Source organism: Merops nubicus, unplaced genomic scaffold (genome assembly GCF_000691845.1).
Source record: "Merops nubicus isolate BGI_N331 unplaced genomic scaffold, ASM69184v1 scaffold7653, whole genome shotgun sequence".
In the NCBI taxonomy this organism is placed as follows: Eukaryota; Metazoa; Chordata; class Aves; order Coraciiformes; family Meropidae; genus Merops; species Merops nubicus.
This window is the reverse complement of record NW_008600883.1, coordinates 20330-45574: the sequence shown is the minus strand read 5'-3', so window position 1 is coordinate 45574 and position 25245 is coordinate 20330. Positions and strand designations below refer to the sequence as shown.

The following is a 25245-nucleotide window of genomic DNA, read 5'->3' as shown; positions in this document are numbered from 1 at the left end:
AGACAGGAATAAAACAGTGGGAAAGTTAGAAGCCAAGTTACCCCAGTTTTCCTACAATGGCAGAAGGGTAAGACAGCATTGCTTCTTGTGCCCCTGTATCCACACAAAATGCCTAGTGCACCCCAAACACTGTGTTCTGTGCATTTGGCGTCTCTCTATAGAAATTCTTAAATGTATGCTGATGATGTGGCATCCTGGGATGAGGAAACCTGTGTATGGTAGAAAGGCTGACATGATATGTCATTGTTATCAGATACTTGTGTCTGATTCTGAATAATGATAATACCCCATTGAAAGAACAATTAAACACCAATAGGACAGAGTGAAAATTCTTTTTTGACACTTGGGAGCATCTAACTACTTTGCAAAAAAAGAATTTCCCTGAAAGACAATTGGGCTACTTGCTTAAGCAACATTTTTTTTTTCTCCCATGTTTATAACTGACACTACAAATAACAATTGCTGCTATCTTGGCAATGTAATCCTGATTCTCTCTATTCACAGCAGCATAAAGTTACGCATAGAAGCAATCCCAGTGGGTGTGTAATTATGGGATCTGGTATAGAACTTTGGCCATGAAAAAGTAACACTTGATCATGTGGCACTTGATCTAAGTCAGTCACCTCGACTTTCTCAATGTGCAGAAAAGGTGCACAAGCTACTCCTTTAGTTGTCTTTATCAGCAAAGGAGAAAAGAATGGCTTGTCCAGCACTGACAGGGGTCTGGCTTAGGCTATATACCTAGCCTACAGAAACTGAGCCTGGCCTGCTAGATGTCATCCATGACATCATCAACATGATTAAGAGTTACAGAACTGTGTAACAAACAATTCCAGTCCTACAACACAACTGAGAGGACTTCTATTGGATAGCATTAGCCATACCAAGTAGCAAGACAAGAAATTAGTTCATAGGATAGAAGTGCTTTACTGGAAGAATATATTCCTAGAATGATTTTTGCAACATATTTATGCCTCTTTTTATTTTTTTGGTAATACTTATTTTGCTGAGAATAAACAGAATAAAATTGGTGAATAATTATTTTACACAAACTTCACAAGACGTGTTTCTGTCACATCAGAAGCTTTTCCACTGATTTGTCATAGTTCAATTTATGGGTTGTGAAACTTCACTTGTGAAACTTCAGGCCATATTTACAAATACAATATAATTCAGAGACCTAATCCTTTTCTCTTGTGTTGCATGCAGTGTCCTCTGTGAATATGTGCATCTAACAGGGATGCTAAAGATGGACAAGACTGTGCTTTACCCAGAAAACTGTTCTTATTCTCTGTCAGCAGTACATTACCTTTGACCTCTGTTATAATTCACATTGCTGGAAGTGTCAGCTCTCCACAGGACAAAGATCTACGTGACTCTGACTAAGACTCGGGGATTGCTGAAGTTGGGATGCAGAAACATCACTGCATTTCAGAGGTGTTCCTAAAGTTAGCACGACAGATGTTCTCATCACCTCACTACCGCAGGTACACAGCTCCTTCCAGCAGATGGAACTGCTTAGCCTTTCCTGGACCTGTTCTGCAAAGCAGTAAGCTGTAGTTTGAAGATGGATAACAAAACTAACTAGGTTGGATGATCTATCATTACCAGTGGAGAGGAAAAGGCTGCACTTGAAGGACATAAAAGCTGGAAATCAGGAAGAAATACAAAAACAAAAGAGGGAGAGGTCTTTATAAAAGCAGAGGTGAAGACGAGGCACGAAAGGGAAAATGCCCAAGAGCTGTGTGACTGTGGCAACAGGGAGAGAAAGTGAGCAAGGGACACACTTCTCATCTTTGATGTTACATAAGGGACAGGAATAAGAAAGGTGTGGAGAAAGCAGATAATTTCAGAGAATGATTTTGCAGTGCTGGTGTTTAGAGTACACTGTGGACACAGATGACTCTGAAAATGGGCTAGTAATGACTCCTCTTGTGCAAGCGTTGATCATCCCCCAAGAAAAGACAGTAATAAATGGTACTGCTGATCCCAACCAGAAACCTGTCCAGACATTTCTTACTGTACTAGTTACTGTAAAGAAGCTCTAGCAGTTGTGAGCTGAAATGGGTCAGACTCGAAAAACCATCAGATCCCAGAATCCACATCTGAATTCAGGTCTAAATTTCTCAGCTCCTCCAAAGCCTCCAATCAATTATACATCTATCATCGTTAGCAATTCCTTACGATTCATAAATAATGTGTAGCACTTTATGAGACAGAGCTTTTTGTTCCCCAGAGAATTGACAATTTGGTTAGAAAGATGACAAAAATCAGCTGTGGAACATCTTAGGAAATTTAGAGGAATCCTGAGGAACTCCTCCCTTGTTAATGACAGCTAACAATGTCAAAGCATTGCAGTGCTGCAGATGTGAATTAGCATGTGTCAGTGTCATGTAAAAAACAGCTGGGATGGTGAAAGGTTGGTTGCCTGGGGGTTTTGGAGTGGTGGGGCAGGAAGAGTGCAGGGTCAGCATGGGAGCAGGGTGGGGAGGCCCTGCAGCATTTGCTGAAGGAAACTCAGCAGAGGAGAGCCAGGCACAGGGAGCAGGACAGGCTGCAGGGCAGCTGAAGGCAGGGTATGTAACTGTCATGTTAAAACACAAACAGAAGTCAGCAGTCCAGAAAACAGACATTCAGAAAGCACTTAACTGCATATAAAATGCTACTGGCCAAGAAGTTCTACCCAGGCATGACCTCTGCAGCATGCATGGCTGTGTAATGGTGCCTCAGAAACCAACCGGTCAGTGCTAGGGGAGGGGTTCTGCCCGCAGAGCAACCCAGCAGGGCTGCAGGAAGGGCCAAGGTGCACGGCTTATCCCCGAGGATGACCTGGCTCAAAATGCTGACCACCACCCAGCTCCTGCAGCCTGGAGTCTGTGTGCCCCCTGTGGAGCTGCAAACTGTCATCATCTACCACCCGGGACTGTAATTCAGAGGTTGTTCAGAAGAGGTGGTTTTAATTACCCTTCTAAATGAATAATGAACATGGCAAACAAATTCCGAATGGAACACAAATTTTAAATGGAACACATAATTACTTACTACATTAACACAAAAAGATTTGAAATAAGGACAAAAGGAGATTATAAAGATGTATGATAAGATGATTTTACTCACTGAGAGTTTTTCCTTTGCTTGTTTAAATACACCAGGAGCCTGGTTTGTTTCACCACCTGCTGCTGAGAGATCCAAAGAAAGACTTCATCGTTAAAACCAATACTAATAAACATTTCCACTTCATACACTTGTTAGAACAATGAAATGCCTTGGAGCTACTGTGCAAAGCAATTACTTTGCGAATTACTCTCAGCGAACTGTATGCAGAAATGTGCCTGCCTTAAAAATGTTTTCTATTTATCAAACTTCAGATAAAATGGTGTTCTATACATTTCAAACAAATCAAAAGTTTGTATTCATCTACCTAGGAGTCTAGAAACCACAGTAAAAAGTTAAGAACTAGCTGACAGCTGTAAAAAGCTCTAGTTCTGAAAGCCAAACCTTGAAACCTTTGCATCCTGATTTTCGGGACTGTCTTCTAAAAATTAGGTTCCTTTAAGTAAACCATAGATGAAAGTTTCAAGAGAGGACCTTGAAATCACCACATTTCAAAGTACTAGCCAACATTCCTAATGGAAGAGAGAGATTCACTGTTGCATGATCACCCTAGCTGTGTCAAACAAGGTCAGTGTGCCATGGGTCGATCAAGCCCTCAAGCAATTCAAATTATATTTGGGACATCAAGTGTGTTAGTTCAGTGTTTGATTTATCCTTTACCTGATGCAACAGGGTTTGAGATAAGATTTTTCTCTCCAATCTAAGATTCCATCCTTATGAAAAGTTCTGGAATGAGGCAGTTTTTTGGAAAGCAGGTTACTAGTTTCACCCCAGCGCTGCTGCTCAGAAGTGATCTACCATGCTAAAACTAGATGTGAAATTTTTTTGGTATCTGTGTGAGGATGCCCTTGGTAAATGCAGAAGCAGGACAGCAGTCACAGAGGACAACCTTTTGCTGTAAACCTAACTGTCCTGCAACTGTGAAACCAACCTTAACACATCAAACAGCACAGGAAATATTAGTTTTGCCCTTTCCCTGTGCAGTTCCTCGGTGTGGTGAGGAGATGCTTAGATTTCTGCCACACTTCCCACTCAAATTCTGCCCTCAATATAATTTTTTTAAATAAATTAAAGGAGTAGGAGAGAAAACTTGTGAGGAGAAAAAGAATATATAGCTACATACTCGAGTTCTTCTGAATTTTTAACAGGGAAAAGTGCAGCACAGCCCTCCTGCATCACACTTTACCACACCTGCCACTGCTGGGTTTGGTCTGTTTTGCATCTCTTCTAAATAATCATAAATAGTGCTGTTCTTCCTTCCCTTGGTATTGAACCCTGGCAAGAATAGCTGTGCTCCTTGTGCTGACTTACCTGAGAGCATCACAACTTCTCCATCTGAACAAAAGATCTCTAAAGGCTCTGCTGCCAGTTTAAATACACAACAAACATGGTTTACCTCAGGGGGCCACCCCAGAACTGAAGACGTGTATCACAAAGTGACTTGTAAACCCTCCTCCGATGGCACAACTGCAGTGGTGTCTGCAGCCACAGCCACTAGCCCACCAGGAGTCACACTGGGGTTTCATCCACAGGACTATGCCAGGCAAGGCAACAACTTCATCACTCTTGCCCCAGAGTTGGCCATGCAGTTTCCTTTTCAAATGGGGAGGATGAGTGTCTTAAAAATCTGTCCCTCCCTCATGGATAGGGCACTGTAAGTGACCAGTACTTGACAGTGCTTACCAGTAACATGGCAATTTTTTTCTAGCGTTGAGGGGAAATATGGGAAACGTGATTCCCTAGGCCACTATGCAGAATATATGAGCAAATACTTTTTTTTGGCAGATTCTTGTATGTTATGACTAGACACATTTCATTTCAAAGTCACAGGAAATGCAACGTGGGGGTTTTAACTGACTGCAATACACTCAAGGCTGTAGAGACTACACTGCCAAGGTACTTTTGGTGAGGTTCCATTGGCCAGGTATCACTAAAGCTGACAGGACCATTCCGAACAGGACATACTAACAGTCAAAAATGGCTTCAAGAAATGGTGCTATGCCTTACATAAAAGGAAAATGGGAGTGAGACAGTGTCCCTTTAAATTCCAGATCCTGGAAGGAGCTGGGAGACTGGTTCAGGCTCAGGGACATGCAGGTTAACATATGGCCATCTACACTCTTCAGATATCACAGGATATCATTGCACTCTTTCTTGTGGCCTCCTCCCAAGTCCCATCAGTAAGTATAAAAAGGTGAGGTAGAAGACAAGGGATACTGTGAATTTTCTAGCAACAGAGCACATGGTGAAACATTCTAAGAGATACTTTTGTTCACTTTGTGGGGTGGTTCAAGCTCCTCTGCTTTAGAGCTCAAACCTCAAACTTCAACCCACATTACTGAAAAATTTATGATCAATCTGGGTCTGTAATTTTGGTTGCTGTCCATCGCAGGATTTAAATGTACTTGGAGGTCTTTTTTTATTGCATTTTTCCCTTTGACTAATATATCTGCTTCACTTTGTATTGGAGTGAGAGAGAAAGAGCTCTGACAGTTGCCAGGCAGCACACATTTAAGGCACTGGGCAGATCTCCTTATGCAAGTCTATTGGTATGACTCAGGCCTCTGTGGGACGCTATGGACCAGAAGAGCTCAGAGGAGTTAGTGGTAGAGTACCTGAGGGCAAGCCAGCACTGACCACATGGCTGTGGAAGTATAGATGAAGTTTAGAACACTACAAAACCAACACTTTTTTCCCCCATTTCCACTGCTTATTGAAGCCCCTGGGGCTTTTCAAAGAATATGTGAATTATGGGTCATAACTTCTGAGCTGCTCAAGATGTGCTTCAGCAAACAGCAAGAGGTAGCACAGAAGAGTTGTTTTAACCCATTTTAAAAATTCTTCACTCTTGGGTAGTTCTGGTCTAGAGTGCAAGTTAGGACAGCCCAGAGACTGCAAACTGAGGAGCCACCACTGCAACACAGAGGAGCCTGGACCAGGCTTTTATTCCCTGGCTCCATTTCTTGTGAGGGGAGGAAGTAAAAGGGAAAGATTCCCTCACAGGAGAAGGCAAAGGGACCGAGTAGTTCTGTTGTCCTAACGGAATACAACCAGGAGCTCATACATACTTCATTCAGTTGAGGACGATACTAAAGCTACCCTCACATAACTACCCTCTTACTGTACTTTCACTAGTCAGGCTTCTCTACTGAGACTGGTGTAAATTTAGAGCAAGAGTGACCAACTGGTGCAAAACTGTGCTGGAACAACTTCTTAGGAACACTTGGTACTGCCTCGTTTAACTACAGGACAGGTAATAAATCCTGTTCTTAATCTCTAAGCCCTGAGAAGAGGCCAATGTAGCTCTGCACTGCCGCACACGGTTCCTCTCTCGACAGCCCGGGTTTCACTCACACACAGCCCCGCTGCAGCAGGCGGCTTCGTTCTGGGGCAGAAGCCCTGGCCTCTTTTGGCAACTTTTTTTCCCTTTTTTTCAGATCACCAGAAAAGTCAAGACGTTCATCTTTCTACCCTGAACTCATGGTAAAAACAAATAATATGATGAAAATGCTGAAAGTGCTCTTTTTGGTTCTCTAAATAATACACCTATCAAGTTGTAACAGGAATCACTTGTTCCATCCTTTCATCTTCCTCTACAAAGTATTAAGATTTTTGCTTGGAATGCATTCGTAGTGTGAGCCCAGATTTCTTCTCTCTCAGCTTCATGCTGCATGTGGCTGGATTCCCCCTGTGGATTTTGACTGTACAGCATAAACATCAGTGACAGATTGGGAAGTGTCAATGCAGATAATGTCAATCAACAAAACATAAATCTGAAACACTTCTTATTATGCATGAGAGTAAAAAAGCAAAATAATGGAAATGCATACCATGGTTTAAGCTGTCAACATTTTCCCACCAGCAAAAAAAAAAAAGCGTAATTAAAAAAAAACCAAAAAACCAACAACAAACAAACCAAATCAAAACAACGAAATGATGAGTAGAGAATCCTACAACACCACACTATAAGCACGATGCCAAGTTACAACCACAGCACTTGGAGGTCCAAGCAATGACAAGCATAAATGATCATGGCTTCCATTAAATAAACAAACACCAGGAAAGAAAGAAAAGAAAAATGATACAACGCACTAAACAAGCAATACTATTTGTGAAGACTGATAGTCTTGGAGGAAAAGAAAAAAAAATAGAGAAGCTGCTATAGCCATGAGATATACAAAAAAAATGTCTATGTTTGCCAGCCACATTGCATAACTGAACAGAACGCAGTCACCTGTCTGCTTCCGTTTAACACAGGAGAGATGAGTTGGTCTAGTATATTTGATAGCAGGTTTTAAAATGATTTTCCTGGAGGGAGAGTGGGCCTGAACTTCAGTTTTTTTAGCAAGTTCAGCTTTCTTATACACTGCTATGGACAAAAAAATAAAAACAAAACAAACACAAAAACACAGAATCAGGAAAAACCCCAGCAAACAGTTTCATATGACAGTACATCAAGTGGCAGGCCCACTGCTCCACAACTCCAACCCCATGTGTCGCTTCTGCTGAGCAGCTCCTGCGTGGGCAGAGGGGGAGCACTGGGGTGTCACCCTCGGGCGTGTCCCCCCGCCAGCAGGGGGGGCCTGCAAGGGAACGGGACCGGTGGAGCAGTGAGCCTTGCACGTTTTCAAATAGTTTTCAAACAGTCGTACAGCATCTCATTAAAAAGCACTATCATTAATACTGTTAAGGTGCACATCATCTACAACAGAGTAACCAGATAGTACTGTACAATAGTTAAAAAAAAATTAAAAAGAAAAAAGAAAAAGAAAAAGATATATTGTAATAGGGAGTGTTAAATGAACCTTTTTTCCTTCTCACTTCATCTCTGGAGAGTGTGCTAGGTTCCTTTTTAGCTATTTTCCTTTCAGGAGTGGAAATCCTGCCTCTCCCAGTTTTAAAAGGTTTCTCTTTTTTATGCTTATCGAGAGATGATCTTCGCAATTCTCTCTCTGCCTTCTCCTCTTTAGGAACAGTCTCTAACTGTTCAGTCATGATGCTCCTATCATCATCTGTAGAATCAGAGCAAATTATAACAACAAACAAAAGATTAGTAACACATGTTAATACTGCCATGGAGCAGGGAAAAAATAACTGAAGACAGAGCAGACGGATTAATTAAAAAAAAAAGGCAGACTATTTTACTATTTTTCTGAAACATGCTGAGATTACTATTACAACTATAATAATTTTGCTTTTTGATCATTATGATTTGGAAGCAAAAAAATTTAACAGACAAAACAGAAAGGATAATGCACACCTTGAGTATCAGCCCAGAGACTGTCTGTGTCCATGACGGAGTCATCGATTGTTGTTTCATCTTTGTAATCATCACACGTCTCTGTCTTGTAGTCGGTGAGCAAGTCTCTCTGCGGTGAAGCAGGAGCTTCTGGGGAGCCCTCCTTGGGCTCAACGTGAACGTCAGCCACTTCCTCGACCTCCAGCTCCTCTTCAGCCTGGGAGTCCCCTGTTTCAATGTCTTCCTGCTGAGCAGCAGCAAAGCGCACACTGTGAGAAGCAGATTCACCCTCATCAACTGTTGTCTGCACCACTGTGATAAAGTCATCCTCTACTGTCACCACGGATTCAATAATGCCTTTCAGTTCAGGCACTGCTTCTGGGCTACCCTTGACTAGCATTTCTTCAACGATAGGTTTGCCAAAGTCTAGCTCTGCGGGCATTTCTGGCATAAAACGCAGTTTACCCTCTTCTTTTTCTTCTTGCCCTACTTCTAGCTCTTCTTCCTCATGTTCTTCCCCTTTTGTGGCTCCAGCTGTCGCTTCACATGGCAGCATCTTTTCAGTTTCCATAGGTTTCACAGCTCTATCAGGAATCTTTTCAGTTTCTTCTGCAGGCTGTGGTATGCTCTCCATCTGAATCTCAGCAGGCTCTTCCTGGAGGGGCTCAGCTTTTGGAAGGAGCTCCACAGAAGGCTCCTTTGCTGGCAGCGGTGCAGGCATTTCTTCCCCAGACACAGGAGGTTTTGGAGGTTCTGTCTTGATATCCTCTGGTTTCAGGGATTCTCCATTCAAACTTTCTTGGGCTTGATCATGCTCTCCACTAGATTCGTAAGATTCCTCTTTATCAACTGCCTCTTGATGTACCAGATCAGGCTTAGTTACTTTTTCCTTAATTTCAGTTTCTGACAGTTTGATGCTGTCCTTCACGTAACTAGGCTCGGTCTTGGAAAGTACATCTGCATCCTTTGCTTCTCTGGACAAGACGGTCTGATCTTTCTGTTGAGTGTCTTTGAGTTCAGGCTCTGCTCTTTTAATGGAGGCTTTGTCCTTCCCTGAAGGGATAGTAACAACCTCATTGATCCTAGCATCTAACTGACTCTTGTATTCTTGGTCAGCTCTCCTGGCAGCCACTTCCATATCATGCTTTATAGCATTGTAATCTGGTTTAATTACAGTTTCTATCTCAGCCATTTCAGGAACAACACTCAGAGTTTTTTCCTCTTTCTCCATCGACAAGGAAACATCCTTTTCTATGGCCATGTCTGAAGCTGATATTCTGCCATACAAGGTATCATCAGTTAGATGAACTTTATCAGCCATACTTTCTTCTTTCATTTCGAAGATTGCCTCAGGTCTTGTTTTCTCTGGCTCTGCACCTTTAATGGCATAGAAATCTTTAGAGTCAACTTGATCTTCATTTTTTTCTAGCACAGCATGCAGCTTCTCTTTTTTCTCCTGCTCAAAGTCCCTTGCCAGAATGGACTCACCAGTGGCATGCTGACCTAAGTCTTTTTCACTGAGGAATTCTCCCTTTGATTTTTCAGCTGCTGCCAACTTCACTTCTATTAAAGACAGGTCAGGAGCTAGGCCACGTCTCAGTTTTTCATCTGTGCCTTCATAAAAGGGACAGGTTTCACTCGTTAAATTCTCACTGTCCTGAACTGGAGAAGGGAGTGGGACTGTGTACTTATTGAAAACACAGTAGCCCAAATCTTCTAGCTGACTTTCAGCTTTTAGAGTTACGTGGTTTTCGTCCGTCACAGGTGGCAGGGCTGTGCCGCTGTCTTCCACAACCACGTCAGAAGGAACTGACTTCTTCTGCGCCACCTCAGCATCTGCGCTCACAGAAGCTAATCTAGATCTTGTCCCTGCTAAGTCTAACATTTCAGGCAGGTCAGGAGCCAGGACAGCCCCATTTTTGTAATAATCTTTGGCCAGGAAAGGTGATTCGGGCAAGGTCTCAGGCTGGACTTTTTCTTCTGCCATTGCTTTTTCTTCTTCAATGTGCTCATCTTCTTCTCTGCTATCAATGGGGAAGCAGGGGGCCTTCTCCAGCGCCGGCGTGGTTGCTGGCAAGTAGTCATCACCTTCATCCATACTGCCACTAGTGTTAGTTAGAATATCCGAAGCGAGAGGAGAAAGGTCATGTGCACGACCAAAGCTAAATCCTAGAGCTATTGAATCCAGGCAGGACATGGGCAAGTTAATAGACATGCTTCTTTGTTCAATTGCAGATCTCCCTCCAAGTCCCAGGCTCCTGCTCAGAGTTAGGTCATCTTTATTTTTACTGTGGAGTTCTCTCTTATCCCCATAGACTTTGGGGTCAATAGTGAACATTCTTTCTGTTGGGGAACTTGATTCTTCAGATTTGTCTGGTGTATAGCTCTGAGCCAGGGTACTGTACCCTATTTCATGAGCAGGCACACCCTGATGCCGATCCAATTCTGGCTGAAATTCTTCCTCCTCTTCCTCTTTGTCTTCAGGTATTAGATGACCCGTCTGATAAGGCTCATACACACTCTCTTTAGTGTCACTTAGCTCATAGTAATCACTGCCTTGTTTCAGAGCATCTGCTTTGAAGGCTTCCTCTTTCAGAGCAGAGGTTTCAAAATACTTTGACATTCCTGAGCGATCCTCCTCTTCCTTCATTTGATGAGGAGCTGGAACACTTGTCTTATCCTCCTTGGTATCTTTTTTAACATCTTTCTCTTGAGAAGCTTCTAGAGTAGAAGGCTTGTCAGTGGTTAAACTGGATGCCTCAGGGGCTTTCTCTGCTAATCTGGAAAACTGACTGGTATCAGGGTGCTCTACTGTTTTCGCAGGGGTCATTTCATGGCTTAATGTGCCTGGGGGTACTGGTGGGCTTGGCTGCACCTCCTTTTTCTTGTCTACTGTTGTTGGGAGCCCACTCTGGTCCATTTCTTTTTCTGCTTTGGGCATATCAGGTGACTTTTTAGTTTCATCATCCTTTTGAAGGTCTGTTTTGTCTTGGGAAAGTGTCTTAACTTCAGGCTTTGCAGTAAATTTACCATCATCTAATATTCGAGCCTCCCCCTTATCATAGAAGTCATACCTTTCTTCCTCATCACTCTCATCCTTGGTCATGTCCTTTTCCTCTCCCCACGTAGGGATCTTCTGAGTGCTTGGTGTTTTCAGACCATCTACAGTTACCTCTGAGACTTCTTGCAGAGCTAGGGCCCTGCCTCTCTGCATCTGTTCATCTTTAGTGAGATCTTTGGCAAACAGTTGGTCAGGGAGTTCCCGTTTTGTTTGGAAACTGTCTTTGAGTGGAAGATCCTGGGAGACAGCAGGAGATGGGCCTGAAGGAAGTTCACTTTTGGCTGCCTTGGGTTCCGATAGCAATAGAGAACTTTCACCATGGCTGATAGCAAGATCTTGGACATCTTTAAGGTCATCTTTTAATTTCATAGACATAACTTGGCTAGATGATGAGGGCACATCTGCAGTCCTTTCTTCTGTTTTGCTCCCTTTAGGCAGTTCAGATAACAAGTCCTTTTGTTCCTGAGGAGCAGGAGGCTTGGCAGCAGGTTCTGCAAAACCGCCTTCCTCTTTCTTTTGTGAATCAGTTTCCAAGAGCTGTTCTGATAGAGGTGAAGGCTTTTTTTCTTTGTCTTTGCTCTGTGAATCTGTTTTGTCTATAGCCTCTGTTTTTGCTGGCTGTGGAACTAAGGCATCATGTTTAGGTTGCTCACCAGTCTTACTGTCTTTCCCAGATTCATGTTGCTTTGTGTCTAATGGTTCTGCTGCGAAAGGGCGTGCGCCCTCCTGGACACGGAATTCCATCTTCGTGGCTGTAAGTAAATCTGAAGTAGTTTGTTTGGGTTTTATAACAAAATCACTTACAGGCAGGCAGTCATGTGGCTTACAACAACATCTTGGTATGAACGATGGAAAGGAGAGGGAGAAAGATGCAAACATGCAGCAAGGCCATCCACCTAGAAATCTGCTTTGAAGTGTTAAACACCAGTCTCCTTTCACTATATGAGGGATTATAGTGAAAATGTGAGTTGTATACATAAAAATGTGTGACAACTGAAATGAGATGGTTTCATGTGAATTCTTCATCACCATGGTTTGTACACAAGAGCAAAACCACAAGTAATCCTCACTTCATTGGTATGATTTGCTGTACTCTGTAGCTTACGTTAGTTTTGTGTTAGTAAAGTCTGCAAGATTAACTCCAATTAATAGTATCTTTGTGTGTTGCTGACACAACATAGTTACTCATTTTTGTATCTTTTTTTTATGTTTTTCTTCTATATGCAGCCTAATCTAAAGAAATAATACATGTAAAAGGCTTCACAAGTGTCAGAAGAGGCTGTTTTTTAAGTTCTACCAACTTTTGACATTCATTCTTCGGCAAATGACAAAAATCTCACAGCTGTCACAGGACTGCTAAGTGTAAATCAGCAACAGAGCTGTTAATAGTCCCAGATCTTGCAGGTCTGGTCTTCAAAATGGCCAGCCATCTGCAGCTGTAACTGAAGTCAAAGAACACTTGGCACATTTCAACGGCTGTAGCTCAAGCCCTAATTAAGTTAATTTGAAATGACAAATGCTACTCTTACAGTCTGTCACTACATTTTTAGGGAGTAGTACCTTGTTAGGTTTTTTTTTCATACACAGTGTTAATCATTAATAGCTTCTTATTTTTTGATATTCTACAGAAAATAATTATTCCTATCATACAGAAATCTTCCTATCTTGGAAAATACAAAGAGAGATACTGCAGAATGTGGCAAAACTTCCTGCAGTAATCTGTAAAAAAAGTTTCATGATTTTTTTCTAAAGATTGTTACAAGCATTGGGCCAGCTCTGAATCTCATACCTGATTTCAAGTCCATGGAGCCATCTTTTTGCTCTGATGAAAGTGAATTTTTTAGAAGAATTAGTATCAAAGTATTGGTCATTCTTTAAATACTTGCATACATTAACATTTAGTCAAAAAAGCATCTGCCATTCTAAACTCTACGGGTATAAAACCCAGAGGTCTACAACTACAGTGACTTTGCTCCTTTCTGTTTTTACTTCTGCTGACTTACTTGCAAATCCTATGAACTATAAAAACAATGGTCATTGAGCTGACATCGTCCTTGTTTCACAGAAATTAAAGAGATAGATACTGATTTTCTTTATTTATCCTGCTGTGTTTCTTACTACAGGGCAAATTGACAGCACCGATGGCATCAAAACATATTCTGACTGCCAAAGTTAATATTCTTTAGCTGGGCCAGCCAGAAGACCACCCTCCCAATTGCTGCATTCTTAGCCAGGCAGTGAAAGGGTACATCACTACTCCGCACAGTATGCCTTTACACCTTGTTGCACTGGCTGAAGAGAAATACCATTCAAAGGAAAATCCTGAAGCCTAGTTCTGATTGCAGTAAATGTTTTGTTCAGTAAGCAGATCAGAACTTCAGCCTGTGCACCCAAGCCTAAACTTCACTATGAAGGCAAACATCCCAGTGGAAGTGATGGAGGTTTTGCCTTAGAAGGGCATTCCAGCAGGGTTACACATTTGTAGTAAGGTGAGACACACAAAAAATCAGAGTTCTGGCAATGACTGAGAGGAAGAGTGGACTGCAATGAATGACAAGGATATGCCATAAGAAGCGATAGCTTTAGGGAAGCTAAACCAGAATGCATTGAAGCACACACACACACACAAATTAAAAAAAAAGGCAAAAAACCTGCACACTGCAAATGAAAACATTTCTACAGTTTAAGCCTCTTTATGTCACAGTCAAAGTCAATAAATCCACTTTTTGAAAGAAAAGCAGATGAATCTCTGCACCAAAAAGAAAAACTATACATAGATTAGCAATGTGACTGGCAAACACATCTGAGATGGGGGAAAAAGGCTTACGCAGAGGAATCAGCTTAGCTGCAAAGCATATTTTATCATGGCAAAGTAAAAAATCAGGAATCAGCCGCAGTGGTGGGAAACCATGTTGTCATACAGCACCTATGCAACCATATTATCTGCTACACACTCTTCAAGCATAATAACAAGAGCAGTCATACTAATAAATGGAAAGAACAGGAAATGAAGCAGCCTTGGAAAGCACTGGAGAAAGCTGGCAGAGGATTCACCAGCAGCAGACACATGCAAACCTAAGGAGGACACACCTTCCTCAGCCAAGGAAGGAGGTGTGTCTCTCAGGGGTGTTCCCGCCACAACGGTTACACTCTCCCTGCGGGGTGCCACACCTGGCACTTTGTCTTCATGACACACTTTGGCCTCCAAGTCCGAATCCGACTGACCCTCACAGAGGCCCTTTGCCTGGTCCGAAGGCTCAATGGGCCCGTGCTCTTTCCCCAGTTGCTTCCCAGGAAGAGCAGCAGGTTTCGCTTCCACAGCCATCGGCCTCTCTACTGGCTCTTCTTCTTGGGGATGGAAAAAGGAGGCGACATCAACACCAACAGTAAACACCAAACACACAGCTCAACAGGACTCTTTCACATAACACTTTCAGCTCTGAACAGTTTGGATTTAGGCATGTCAAAGGACTGCTAGTACCGAGCCCATTTTAGTCACTGTGGAACTGAATTTTCCTTAGGGAAAAACACCAAACCAAACCAAACCAAACAATGTGTCTTTCCCCCAGAGAAGCATGTTTATGCTGTTAAGATGAGAGCTGAAAGTGTTTTACAGGTATACGTCTCCCAAAAGATGACTGTGGGTCAAATATTCATTGCAAATGGAGATGGTATTGAATGATGGATGGCTCTGACAACACCAATGCATCAACGACCTCAAGGTATACTGAAATTCTTCCGGTAAACGTGCTGTTTAATCTAGTACAAGACATTCAGCTGAGGTGGAGGAAGGTATGAGGCATTAATTTCTTTCCACTGACCTTGGGAATACTGGCTGCTAAACATTAGCAAGTCAATCAGTCACATGAATCCTGCATTTGGCAAAGTACTAAGCCACTTCCATAGTCTTAATAAGCCTTGTGCATGACTGATAACTGATGGTTTCACAAGAATTCAGCCAAGGTGCCTACAGTGAGCTGGTTTATAACAATTTCTTCATTAGGCTGCTTGACGCCTGAACTCTGCACGTGAAACTCACAGGTTTGTTTTCATTTTGTATCATTTTGTTTTCTGTTTCCATGAGGAGTCCTCAGGCTCCTCATCACCAGTTAAATGAAAAAAAACAGTAAGTGCAATATAACTATTTGTTCAGGAGAATTTCTAAAACACACTGGTCAGCCTATGGGCTGTTCAGATCAGTACTCCAGTGTCAAGGGCAGTCTTTACTCATGTCATGGCAGAAGAATGATGAGAAAAGTTCCCACTGTGAACTGTACTGATCATTGCTACTCAAACAGAATATTACTGTGCTTTATTAGTATCCTGTCTGATAAGAAGTCAGGATTGAGTGTGAAACCTTTGATTCGGCAACATACTTAAGCAGTGGACCAGCAGCCATGTTTCAGTCAACTTGATGACCTCCCTGGGTTTAAAGAGTGTCTCATGATTAAGGACTTTCCTGAATCAGACTTAGAACAAACTGGGTTTGAATCTGGACTTAGCTGCATCCCACCTCTTGGTATTAAAATAAAATCTCTTTACAAGGGCTTCATTTTTCTCCTGAGATTGGCCCGGTGAAAACCAGACAATCAACCATCCACTTCAGTTATGGCCCTGTGATTTAAGGAACACAAACACTATTTGAGGCTGAGAAAATATCACTATGTAAAATGATAATTACTACACATTATTAATAGCATAAAAATGTAATTAAGGTTAGATACTATATCTTAAATGAACAGAAGCCAGAAGATTCAGAATCAGAACCAGACCGATGCCTGAGTGTGATGGGGATATTTACACACAGGCAGACTGCAAAAGCAGCCTGGCAGAACAGTAGCTCTACAGCTACAAGAGGCCCTGACTTGAGTAAATGGCTTTACTTTTCCTGATTTTATGTAGTTCTGTATGTGCATCCCCTTCAATTCAATTTTTTTTTAAGGAAAGCTTCTCATTTTAGTCCGAGCAATTTCAGGTATACATCTCCATTTCCTGAGACACTTTACTTAATTCCGTATGACTAAAACTAGTTATTCACCAAAGCAGAAAGTTATCCCTGACTTAACAAAGGAATCCTATGGATTCCATTTGTGCAGCAGACTCTTTTATGCCAAGCATAAAAGCCAACTTACAAGTGGCACAAGTGAGGAGGGATGTTTCAGAATGCCTGTCTTTTTACTGATGACCCAGCTTATTTCCCTGTTGTTTTTTAACTTTTTTTTCCTTATAGATGTTCCCAGATCTTACACTTTCACCAGAGGTAGATGCATATGACTGAAAAGGAAGCTGGCCATGCATTAACCAATCCAGGAGTGCTCTAAGTACAGCTATAGGCACCCAGCTGTAGCATGACTACTCCTATGATCTTCTGTCTCCCCTAGCTTCAGGCAGATGTGATGACACGAACAATAGTAAATTATTAGCATTGATCTCTTTCTGGTGCTGTTGCAGTATTAGGTTATATTACTCTGTTAGTTCTGAACAATTCTGGTTTTCTTGAAATGGCCCAGTGAGTAATTTCAGGTATGCACCTCCATCTTCCCGAGACACAAACCTTCAGAGGATTCAGTACTGGTTTTGATTTTAGCTCCTGTGTCTCAAGATTAAGTTAGCCAAAGGCTGCGAGACGAAACATCACCTATTTCGCCTTGAAGAAGTCTGCATTCCTGTTAGTCACTAAAATAGATTCCTTCTTGATTCCTCAAAAGCTGTTTCACTTTTCTGTAACTCCCACTGATAAAACAACTTATTGAGATGTGCTCAGGTCATCAAAAAAGGGGGTAGAGAAATACAGAAACAGTAAACTTTTTTCCCCCTCCTTATTTGCAGTCAGCTGACACAATGTTAACTGGGTGTATCCACAAAACAGCTGACTATCAAACATGACCCAACACTGCCTGAAGTCACCTGCATATACTGGGGTAAAATGGGTTTCCTTTGCCTACTGGAGAATGAGAGACTTTCCACTGCTATCTTTGGTGTAGATGTGGGTTTTTTTCTGCCCATTGTGTTAACAACTGACTTACCTCCAGTAACAATCTTTTGGCCTATTTTGCACAAAGAAGCTCACGCTACTTTTAATTAGCTGCTCCTTTTGCTTCTGCTATAAGCCAAGCCAGTGGACCAAGAGCCCTGATGTAAGCAGGGACTATGGTTTCACTGACCCCAAAGTTGCATCCATTGCTCACGTTGCAGCTTCACTTTGAGTTGGAGAGATTCTGGAGGGGTGTCACTTCCGTGTGGGGAGAAAACACGCTTAGGTTTCCCTCCCCAGAAAGCAGCAATCCACATATATAATGGAATGGATGGCAGGCGGGTAGAAGGGAAGAGGAACAAAATGGGACCATGCTCAGTTCACCTTCATCATGGCCCAACAAGACCTCTGTGCTCTTCACTGTGGCACTGGGACGTGTACTAGAGCCAGTCCACTCGGAGCTGAACAAAGGGTGTTCATAGTACTCCTCATCCGAATTGTAGGGCTCATCATCGGGCACAGACACTGAGATGGAGGGGGCCAGGGGTCTCCGCCACTCCCTGCTGGCAGCAGGCCCACAGCCTGGGCAGCGGTGTAGCGGCCCCACCTTGTCCTCCGCCCCTTCATCTACAAATAGACACACACAGACAAAAACTGCAGGACAGACAGACAGACAAAGAAAAGACAAGACAGGATGGACACGTGCACTAGCAACACAGGCTGCTACGTCGTGCTGCAGAGCAGGTGGAATCAGCCAGGCCACAGGTTAGTGCGGGACGGAGCCAGGAGCCAGCTCTGCACTTTAACACGCGGGCCGTCTGCATGGTGCTTCCTACAGTGTGCCCCAACGCTGGGAACCAACTGCTGGAACAAGTGAACTTCAAAACTCTATATCCATTATTTAGAGGAACACATGCTGGAGGTAAACCACATCTCACAACTTGCACTGATACTCGTACGTATTATACAGCTGACTGACTGAATTAAAAACCTCCAAAGTATCCCAACACAGTTGTAGCCCTCACAGTCAGCAGGCGAAGCACTTGAAAATGTAAAATCTAAAAAGTCCTTTCATTAAAAAGAAAACCAGCTTGCACTTTGGTCAATGGTGCTTTTACTTCTCACAGTAACTATTTCAAATTTCCCCACCTTCTTCTTCTTTCTATAAATAAGTAAGACTTAACCAAAAAACTCCTTCCCCAAGTAGCCAGCTACCACAATTCATGATAAAGACCACACGAAGCTGCAGGCAGCAGTCTCTCTCAGTCCTGTATTTCACGCTGTTGTGTCATGTTCTGTGGGTGACCTAGCTCCCACCTCGGCGTTTGCCGGTGCTTCGGAATGACAGCTTGATTCACCCGTCACTGTAGCATCCCAGATAACCACCTAATGACCTCAGGACTACACCAGCTACTGACAGCTACAGGGAGGGGGAGCTTGGGTAGGTTTCTGCAAGACAAAGAAAAATAACACTGCCCAATGAAAATGAGTGACCTACCACCTGGTCCATACCGACCTGAAGGGGAGATGGGAGAGCTCATGCCTCACCATGAATAAAGCTGTGAAAAACCAAACATCTAGTCCAGGAGAAATCACATATATGCCCATTCTCTGTGTGTGACAGCTGGCAGTGTGATGAACACTACATTCATGGGGTGCCTTCAGCAGCTGCAGCTATCCCATTGGATTTCCTGCTAGCTTCAAGAACAAGCCCATGCCCAGTGTCCCTGGCCTTTCTCCAGGCAATTAAAACTTAAAGCATTTCCCTAGAGCCTTCAAAACTTTTCTCTCTGATCCAAAACACTGAGTCAGAAAGCAAAGCTTTAACACATCCCATGTATCAGATACTAACCAGATCTCTCTGTGTGACCTAAAACCATAACGACTTATGAAAGCTGCTGTAACTACCATTACCCAAGCCTTGGAAAGCAGCTTTTATCTAAACCTTTCCCATCTATATATAAGAGCTCTAAGGTTCTTCCTCGTAAATAACAGTAAGTTTTACATTTCTTTCTATAGCACACCATGACAAGATAACATCTGTGTCTTTAAGAAAAGCATCCTGTTTTCTGGAGCAACGTGGCAGCAAGTGTCCTGTAATGTAACAACAGGTATTTCTTCCATCTGGGAAAAGAGTGCTGGAGTATCAAACCACTCAGGCTCAATCACCCACAAGAAAGAGGAAGAATTATTCACTGAAGGTAACACTAGCAGCTCCAATTTCTTTCAGGACACAATGTGTGCCTGAAGAACGGATAATTTAGTTGCTTCACTCTTGTAGTGGAATCCAAATGCCAGATTCAGGGTTTTATGCGTGCTTGAAAGAGGCAGGTGGAAAGATAAGTCAGCAACCTTCTTCTGTCAAGCAGGATGCTCTGCAGAGCACTGCAATAAGACACACTAAACACAGGGCTGTACCTGAGCTTCCCAACTTCCCCTAAGGCTTAAGAGCCAGCAGCAAGGTTGCAGGCAAGCATCTTGATCCACTTGCAATGCAGAACCCATGGATGTCTTCTCCACAGAAGCTTCTAGGTAATTCAGTGACAGATCTGAAGGGGGTTGTGGTTTGTGGTTTGTGGTTTGTGACAGGGCCAGGGTTAGGGTTTGTGGCTAGTGACAGGGGGTGAGGACAGGTCTCCACATGTGAGACCAGGAATCAACTCCCTTCTAAACCTGAGAAGATGCAAAACTACAACTCCTGCTTCTTTGCAGGGTGTCCTCACAATAGTCCATGTATTACTGTGGACAAGAGTGGAAACTGTTGACACACTTGCCACCCCTTCTGCTGGAACTGGGACATTGAGGAGAAAAGAATGGAAGGCTGATATGGTCAGAAGCAAAGCACAGAAAAGGAGGATTTGCAAAAGGGGATGTTCTCCTTCCAGCTGTAGCTCATATTTATCCAGAGACTATTCAGAAAAAAAATGCATCAACAACAGTGAAGCTGAAACCCTGGGATATCTCTACACTGATGCAAACAAGACTGAAAATTCCTTAGTTATAGCCTCTGAATGGATTGTAGGCAAGGTAATACAGGCCCTGCCTCTGCTCATTAAAATCACAGTAAGTAACACCAGTAAAAATGCTTAATACATATTATTGTGATGGCCCACAATCATGAGGAGTGCAAAGTCTAGCACTGTTTGAGGCTGTTACGAATTTACATTACTTATCAGTTTTAATCAAGATATTTTCAAAGCTAATGCAAATAATTTCATTAACAGGATAAAAACACCTGTAAAGGAGGATATGCTTTCATTCTAGAAACAAGAAAAATTCTTTCTTTGTTATTTTAGTCCCTTCTAATAGTTCTTTTTTATCTCAAAGCGTGGGAAAAATCCCCAATGTATTTTGAAGATTAAAACCACTTCTCACACAGCCTAATTCTGCTTCAGTTTCCAGGTAGCTTTTGAAAACGTCTTTCAAGAAGTAATTTTCACTGTAAGTAGATCCGTATTTATAGGACACTTGGTTCCCTTCTGTTTGAAAAACATTCTTATTTGGCATATAAAGCCTAATCTGAAATGGCTATTTCAAAATGGAAGACAGTCCATAAAAGGCATTCTTCTATCTTGAAACATTTTCAAAATTTTTACCCGAGGACTATTGTCAAAGGCACAGAGCACTAAAGAAATGCCAAGTTGGCAAGAGAATATCACATCAGCCCTGCATGACCAGATACAACTGATAAAAGGATTAGACGGTGCTAGGGAAAATTTCATTTCCTGATCAAAATTATGTTACCATAGTTGAAATAAATGAAATCATTGCAATAAGGCAAATTAGTTATCTTACCTTCTGCAGCAGTAAAAAGGGACAGGCTCATTTGAATGTTTTTCTGCAGCCAAATGAAAGAAAGAAACCTACATCCACCGACTCCTTTCTCTCACGAAATACACTTGACCCACAAACCTCTCTGTCTTTTCTACCTTTTTTTTTCTTTTAATTTGTGTTTGCTGCATGGCTGGCCACATCCACCTTTGTCATGTCTACAACAGTGATTTCCTTCCTACTATGACTGAAGGAAGTCTCTTTCGGACTCAAAGCAATGCAACACACACTGACAAGTGCATTAGGAAAATCTTCAGGGGGGTGGGGTAAGGAGGTCTGAGGTAGATACACACACCAAGCGCTCGCCTTTTTTGCTCAACAACTGTAGAACTGGGTAAAATGCACAAATTGTATTCTACTGAGCAGGAAGGCAGACAGACAACATAAAGGTGTATGAGGATGGAGAACCAGATGGTATAGGGAATGGAAGGTTTAAACAAGTACAGTAAAATTGGGTCATGCCCTATTGAGACAAACTCTTCTGAATGGGAGCTTTCCCTGAATAAAAATGACAGGTCTGGCTCACTCAAGTCAGCAAAAGCTCAACTTACCCACAGAAAACAAGGACCACATCTTCTAATAAAGAGAAGAACACCAGATTTTTTTACTATCATTAGCTAGACTGAATTAACAGCACTGATATTTTGGGGAAAAAAACCAAAATAATATCCTTCTGGTGAGGTTTTTTTTCAAGAAGTTCCTTCTGTTCATCAGCCAACTCTACTGTAAGTTGCTGTTTCAGAGCCAGACATAAACAAGAAGCTTCCAGCAGAGTGCATTAATGACTCAGCACATCATTTCTGCCCATACTTTCTTTACAAACCTACACTTTTAGGATTTATACAGGCCATTTGCTCTGAAAAATGAAGAGTTGAATCAAAATCTTGTCATGAAAAAGTCTCTTTTGACTAACATTAAAAGAAATTATGTGAAAGTTTTTAAAAATTGTGGCATTGTGTAAATCACCAAAACATCTCCCAGACACTGACCTTTTGATCCTTGTAACCACCCCTGTGGGGCAGGTTAATAAGTGCTATTATATTAACTCAATTCTACATGCAAGGAAAGAGAAAAAATTATGTTAAGTGACTTGCTGAGTCATATGCACAGCTGTGAACAGCACAGTCAGCTGGTTCATAACAACCTCCACTTGTAAAGTGTTTTGCCACCTTCTTGTGTTAGGACAACTAGTAAAATGGTTTCCATTTGCTTCTGGGGCAATCTACAACCTCCTGTCCATTAGTTAATATAACTACTTTATAAAATCCTAAAATACGTACAAATAATACTGCTAATAGAACTGGTTTAGGAAAAAGCAAAGCTAATCCTCAGCTAAGGGAAATGGAAGAACCGTGACATTGGCCTGAAGCAGAAGAACAAGCCCTTCATTGTGATACGAAAAATCAAGAAGCATATGCTGAAGCAATCAAGAAAACTATATCTTAAAAAGTAATGATAAAACTCCAGTAAAAGTTCTGAAAGCCTTTGCTAATGCCCTACGAGCTTCCTTTTCAGTTAGTAGATTTGATTGCTGTTACCTCTGGGTGACGAATCTAGGAACTGTTGTATAATTTTTTTTTTATAACACAATGGGCACATGTTTTTTAAAAAAACCCAATCAATTAATCCAATTCTTTATGTTGATTACTAACCACATCTAGTAGGCATTTCCAGTACAGCTGACTGACAAATACTGTTGCTAACACAGCCTGTAATTGCATTATCTCAAAAATGACCGCAGGATGGAACATGCCTAATTGCAGTGGCCTGATAAACTGAGAATCAGACCATGATAGCACATGAAATAGCAACGGCCCACTTGAAAAATTAATAGAGGCTCTGTGTTAAAATGCCAACAAAGTCTGTTCAGCAAACGATAAGAAATTATTGCCATGCACTTATCAAACAAAAAGAAAGAAAAAATGCTAAAAGAAAATCCAAGAAGGAAATAAAAGGACAGGTAAAAATGCTGTTGATATGGCAGAGTTCAACAGACAGTCCCCTGGAGGTTCTGGACCCAAATCCTGCCCTCTTCTCCCCAGACACGGCTGGGTTCTCTCCCCTGCTGTCTCCCCGTGCCGGCGGCCCCGAGGCGCGGTCGAACGAAGCGCTGCCGTGCACACTCACCGCTGCCGCGGCTTCGCGGGGATTTAGGCCTCTGCTTAAGGTTAAGCTAACGCTGAAGTTCTTTGCTGGAGGGGTTTTTAGCAGGAGGAGAACACAGCGATCATGGGCTACTGGAATTCAATGTTCGTTGTGCAGAACAGAGTAGAAATTTGTTTTGTGAGACTCGAGTTTGACTCCTGCACGCTGTGTGCAGAACCCCCAATTCACGTAGGCACTGAAGCATGAATTAAAAGACCAAAGAAATGATCCAACTCTGAATCTCCTTGCTTTCATGCATTTAAGATTCCCAAATCAAAGCTAATGGTCATAAAAAAAAGCAGCCAAACAAATCCTAAGAAAAGAAAGATGACCCTCACTGTACCATAGTTTTGCTGGCCACACTGGGACAGCAGACGTCTTGGCTCATATTGCACGTAACAGATTCAAAAGTGAGCATCACCTCCTTTTTCTCTCTAATAGGGATGTCCTTAGCATATCCTGGCAGTTACCTCTGTGCATATGTGTCTACCTCATCCATGCACTGCAGCTGGTTTGGAGGTGGGGAGTTACTGCTGGAGAATGCCTTATCTTTTCACATGAAGGTGCAGCAAGTATCTCCATGTCCTCATTTCCCCCATCCTTTAGATTCACGTCTCATGCTTCTGATGACAGCTGTGCACCCCAACGTCCAGGAGACCCTTACCTTCCTCCAGAGCTCCAGTCTGCTCAGAAGCTGGCGATGGAGGCGGGGAAGGAGGCAGGTTGGCTGACTCTTCGACTGCTAGATAATTGAACAGTGAAAATGAGATATGGCAATGAATTAATTCCAGTGAGACCGATGCTTGATACCAGCTGCAGTCAGCCTGTTCTGCCCAGCTGAGAGAATCATTTGATGGGGACTTGTGCCTAGTGGATTTTCAGACAGACCCTTTTAGAATACATGGCTTTTAAAAGATATAATGAAAGGAATTTTTTTCCAGATAGTATGAATTATTTTCAATATTCTGGTCATAGAGCACAATACAAAACTCAAGTATGAAATGATCTTTTAAATCAGTATTGCTCCTTAGAAAACCTTCACCTTAGGCAACAACAATAAAGCATCTGAGCATGAGGCATTTTATAAATTCAGGCTGATTATCAGAAAATGGCATCCAGTCTCTTCAATTTAGCCTGAGTATAGGAATAAAAAACATTCTGTGCCATTTTTTTGTCTTCTGCTGAGTTCAAGGTTAACCGCAGAACACAAGCAAATACTGCTTGTCTAAATACAAAAGACATCAGCACTGGGAACTTATGTCTGCCACGACATCATAGTGATTAAGTTGAGCAAGGCACCATGAAATCTTAGATGCACTTAGACTAGGTTCTAGATTCATTCCCAGTCAAGAGACTGGATGCTGAAACCAGGTGATGGTTTTTTCAATTATTTCAACTCAGGTACAATGAAATCCTAAACAAACTGCTTCTTAAATGAACTCGGCATAACCTCAGCATCTGTTTTCATACCAATCACTTTGACAATGTTTTTCCTTTAAAAACAGATCCACTACCACAGCTTAAGCAATGTTTAAAAGAAAAAAAAAAAAGGTAACAAATCTGTTTTAACAAATCTGTCTTATAAATGGCATTTCTCAACAGCAGATCTCAGTTTCTGATCCAGGGCTTCTTCCCAAGCATAGAAAAGCCAGCTTCAAAGCCCCAGCAGAAATGGCCAGGCCTCCTTCTACTTATTTCAGTGTGGTTTGGAAGAGACCCTTACGGGACTTGTCCTTCAGATGCGCTGTCCAGGGATGGAGTATTTGTATCTTCACCACAATGCAGTTCCACCCACACTCACTGAACAGTCACTGACCACAGGAACTGCAACACCAACAGTCACGAATTGAAGACACACTTCTCATGATATTTTTTTAAGTG

The 25245-nt window shown here is 42.2% G+C and overlaps 1 protein-coding gene across 1 annotated transcript in view; it reads right to left on the bottom strand.

The window, feature by feature from the left end:
- Positions 1 to 25245, bottom strand: part of MAP2 (microtubule-associated protein 2) — a gene marked incomplete at its 5' end in the record, with an annotated part of 66470 nt that overhangs the window by 20904 nt on the left and 20321 nt on the right. The window contains 5 exons of the mRNA XM_008937810.1: positions 3118 to 3179; positions 7349 to 7483; positions 7920 to 8126; positions 8375 to 12178; positions 24029 to 24106. Of these exons, the coding sequence (XP_008936058.1) occupies positions 3118 to 3179; positions 7349 to 7483; positions 7920 to 8126; positions 8375 to 12178; positions 24029 to 24106 (4286 nt within the window). The remainder of the gene's footprint in view (positions 1 to 3117; positions 3180 to 7348; positions 7484 to 7919; positions 8127 to 8374; positions 12179 to 24028; positions 24107 to 25245) is intronic.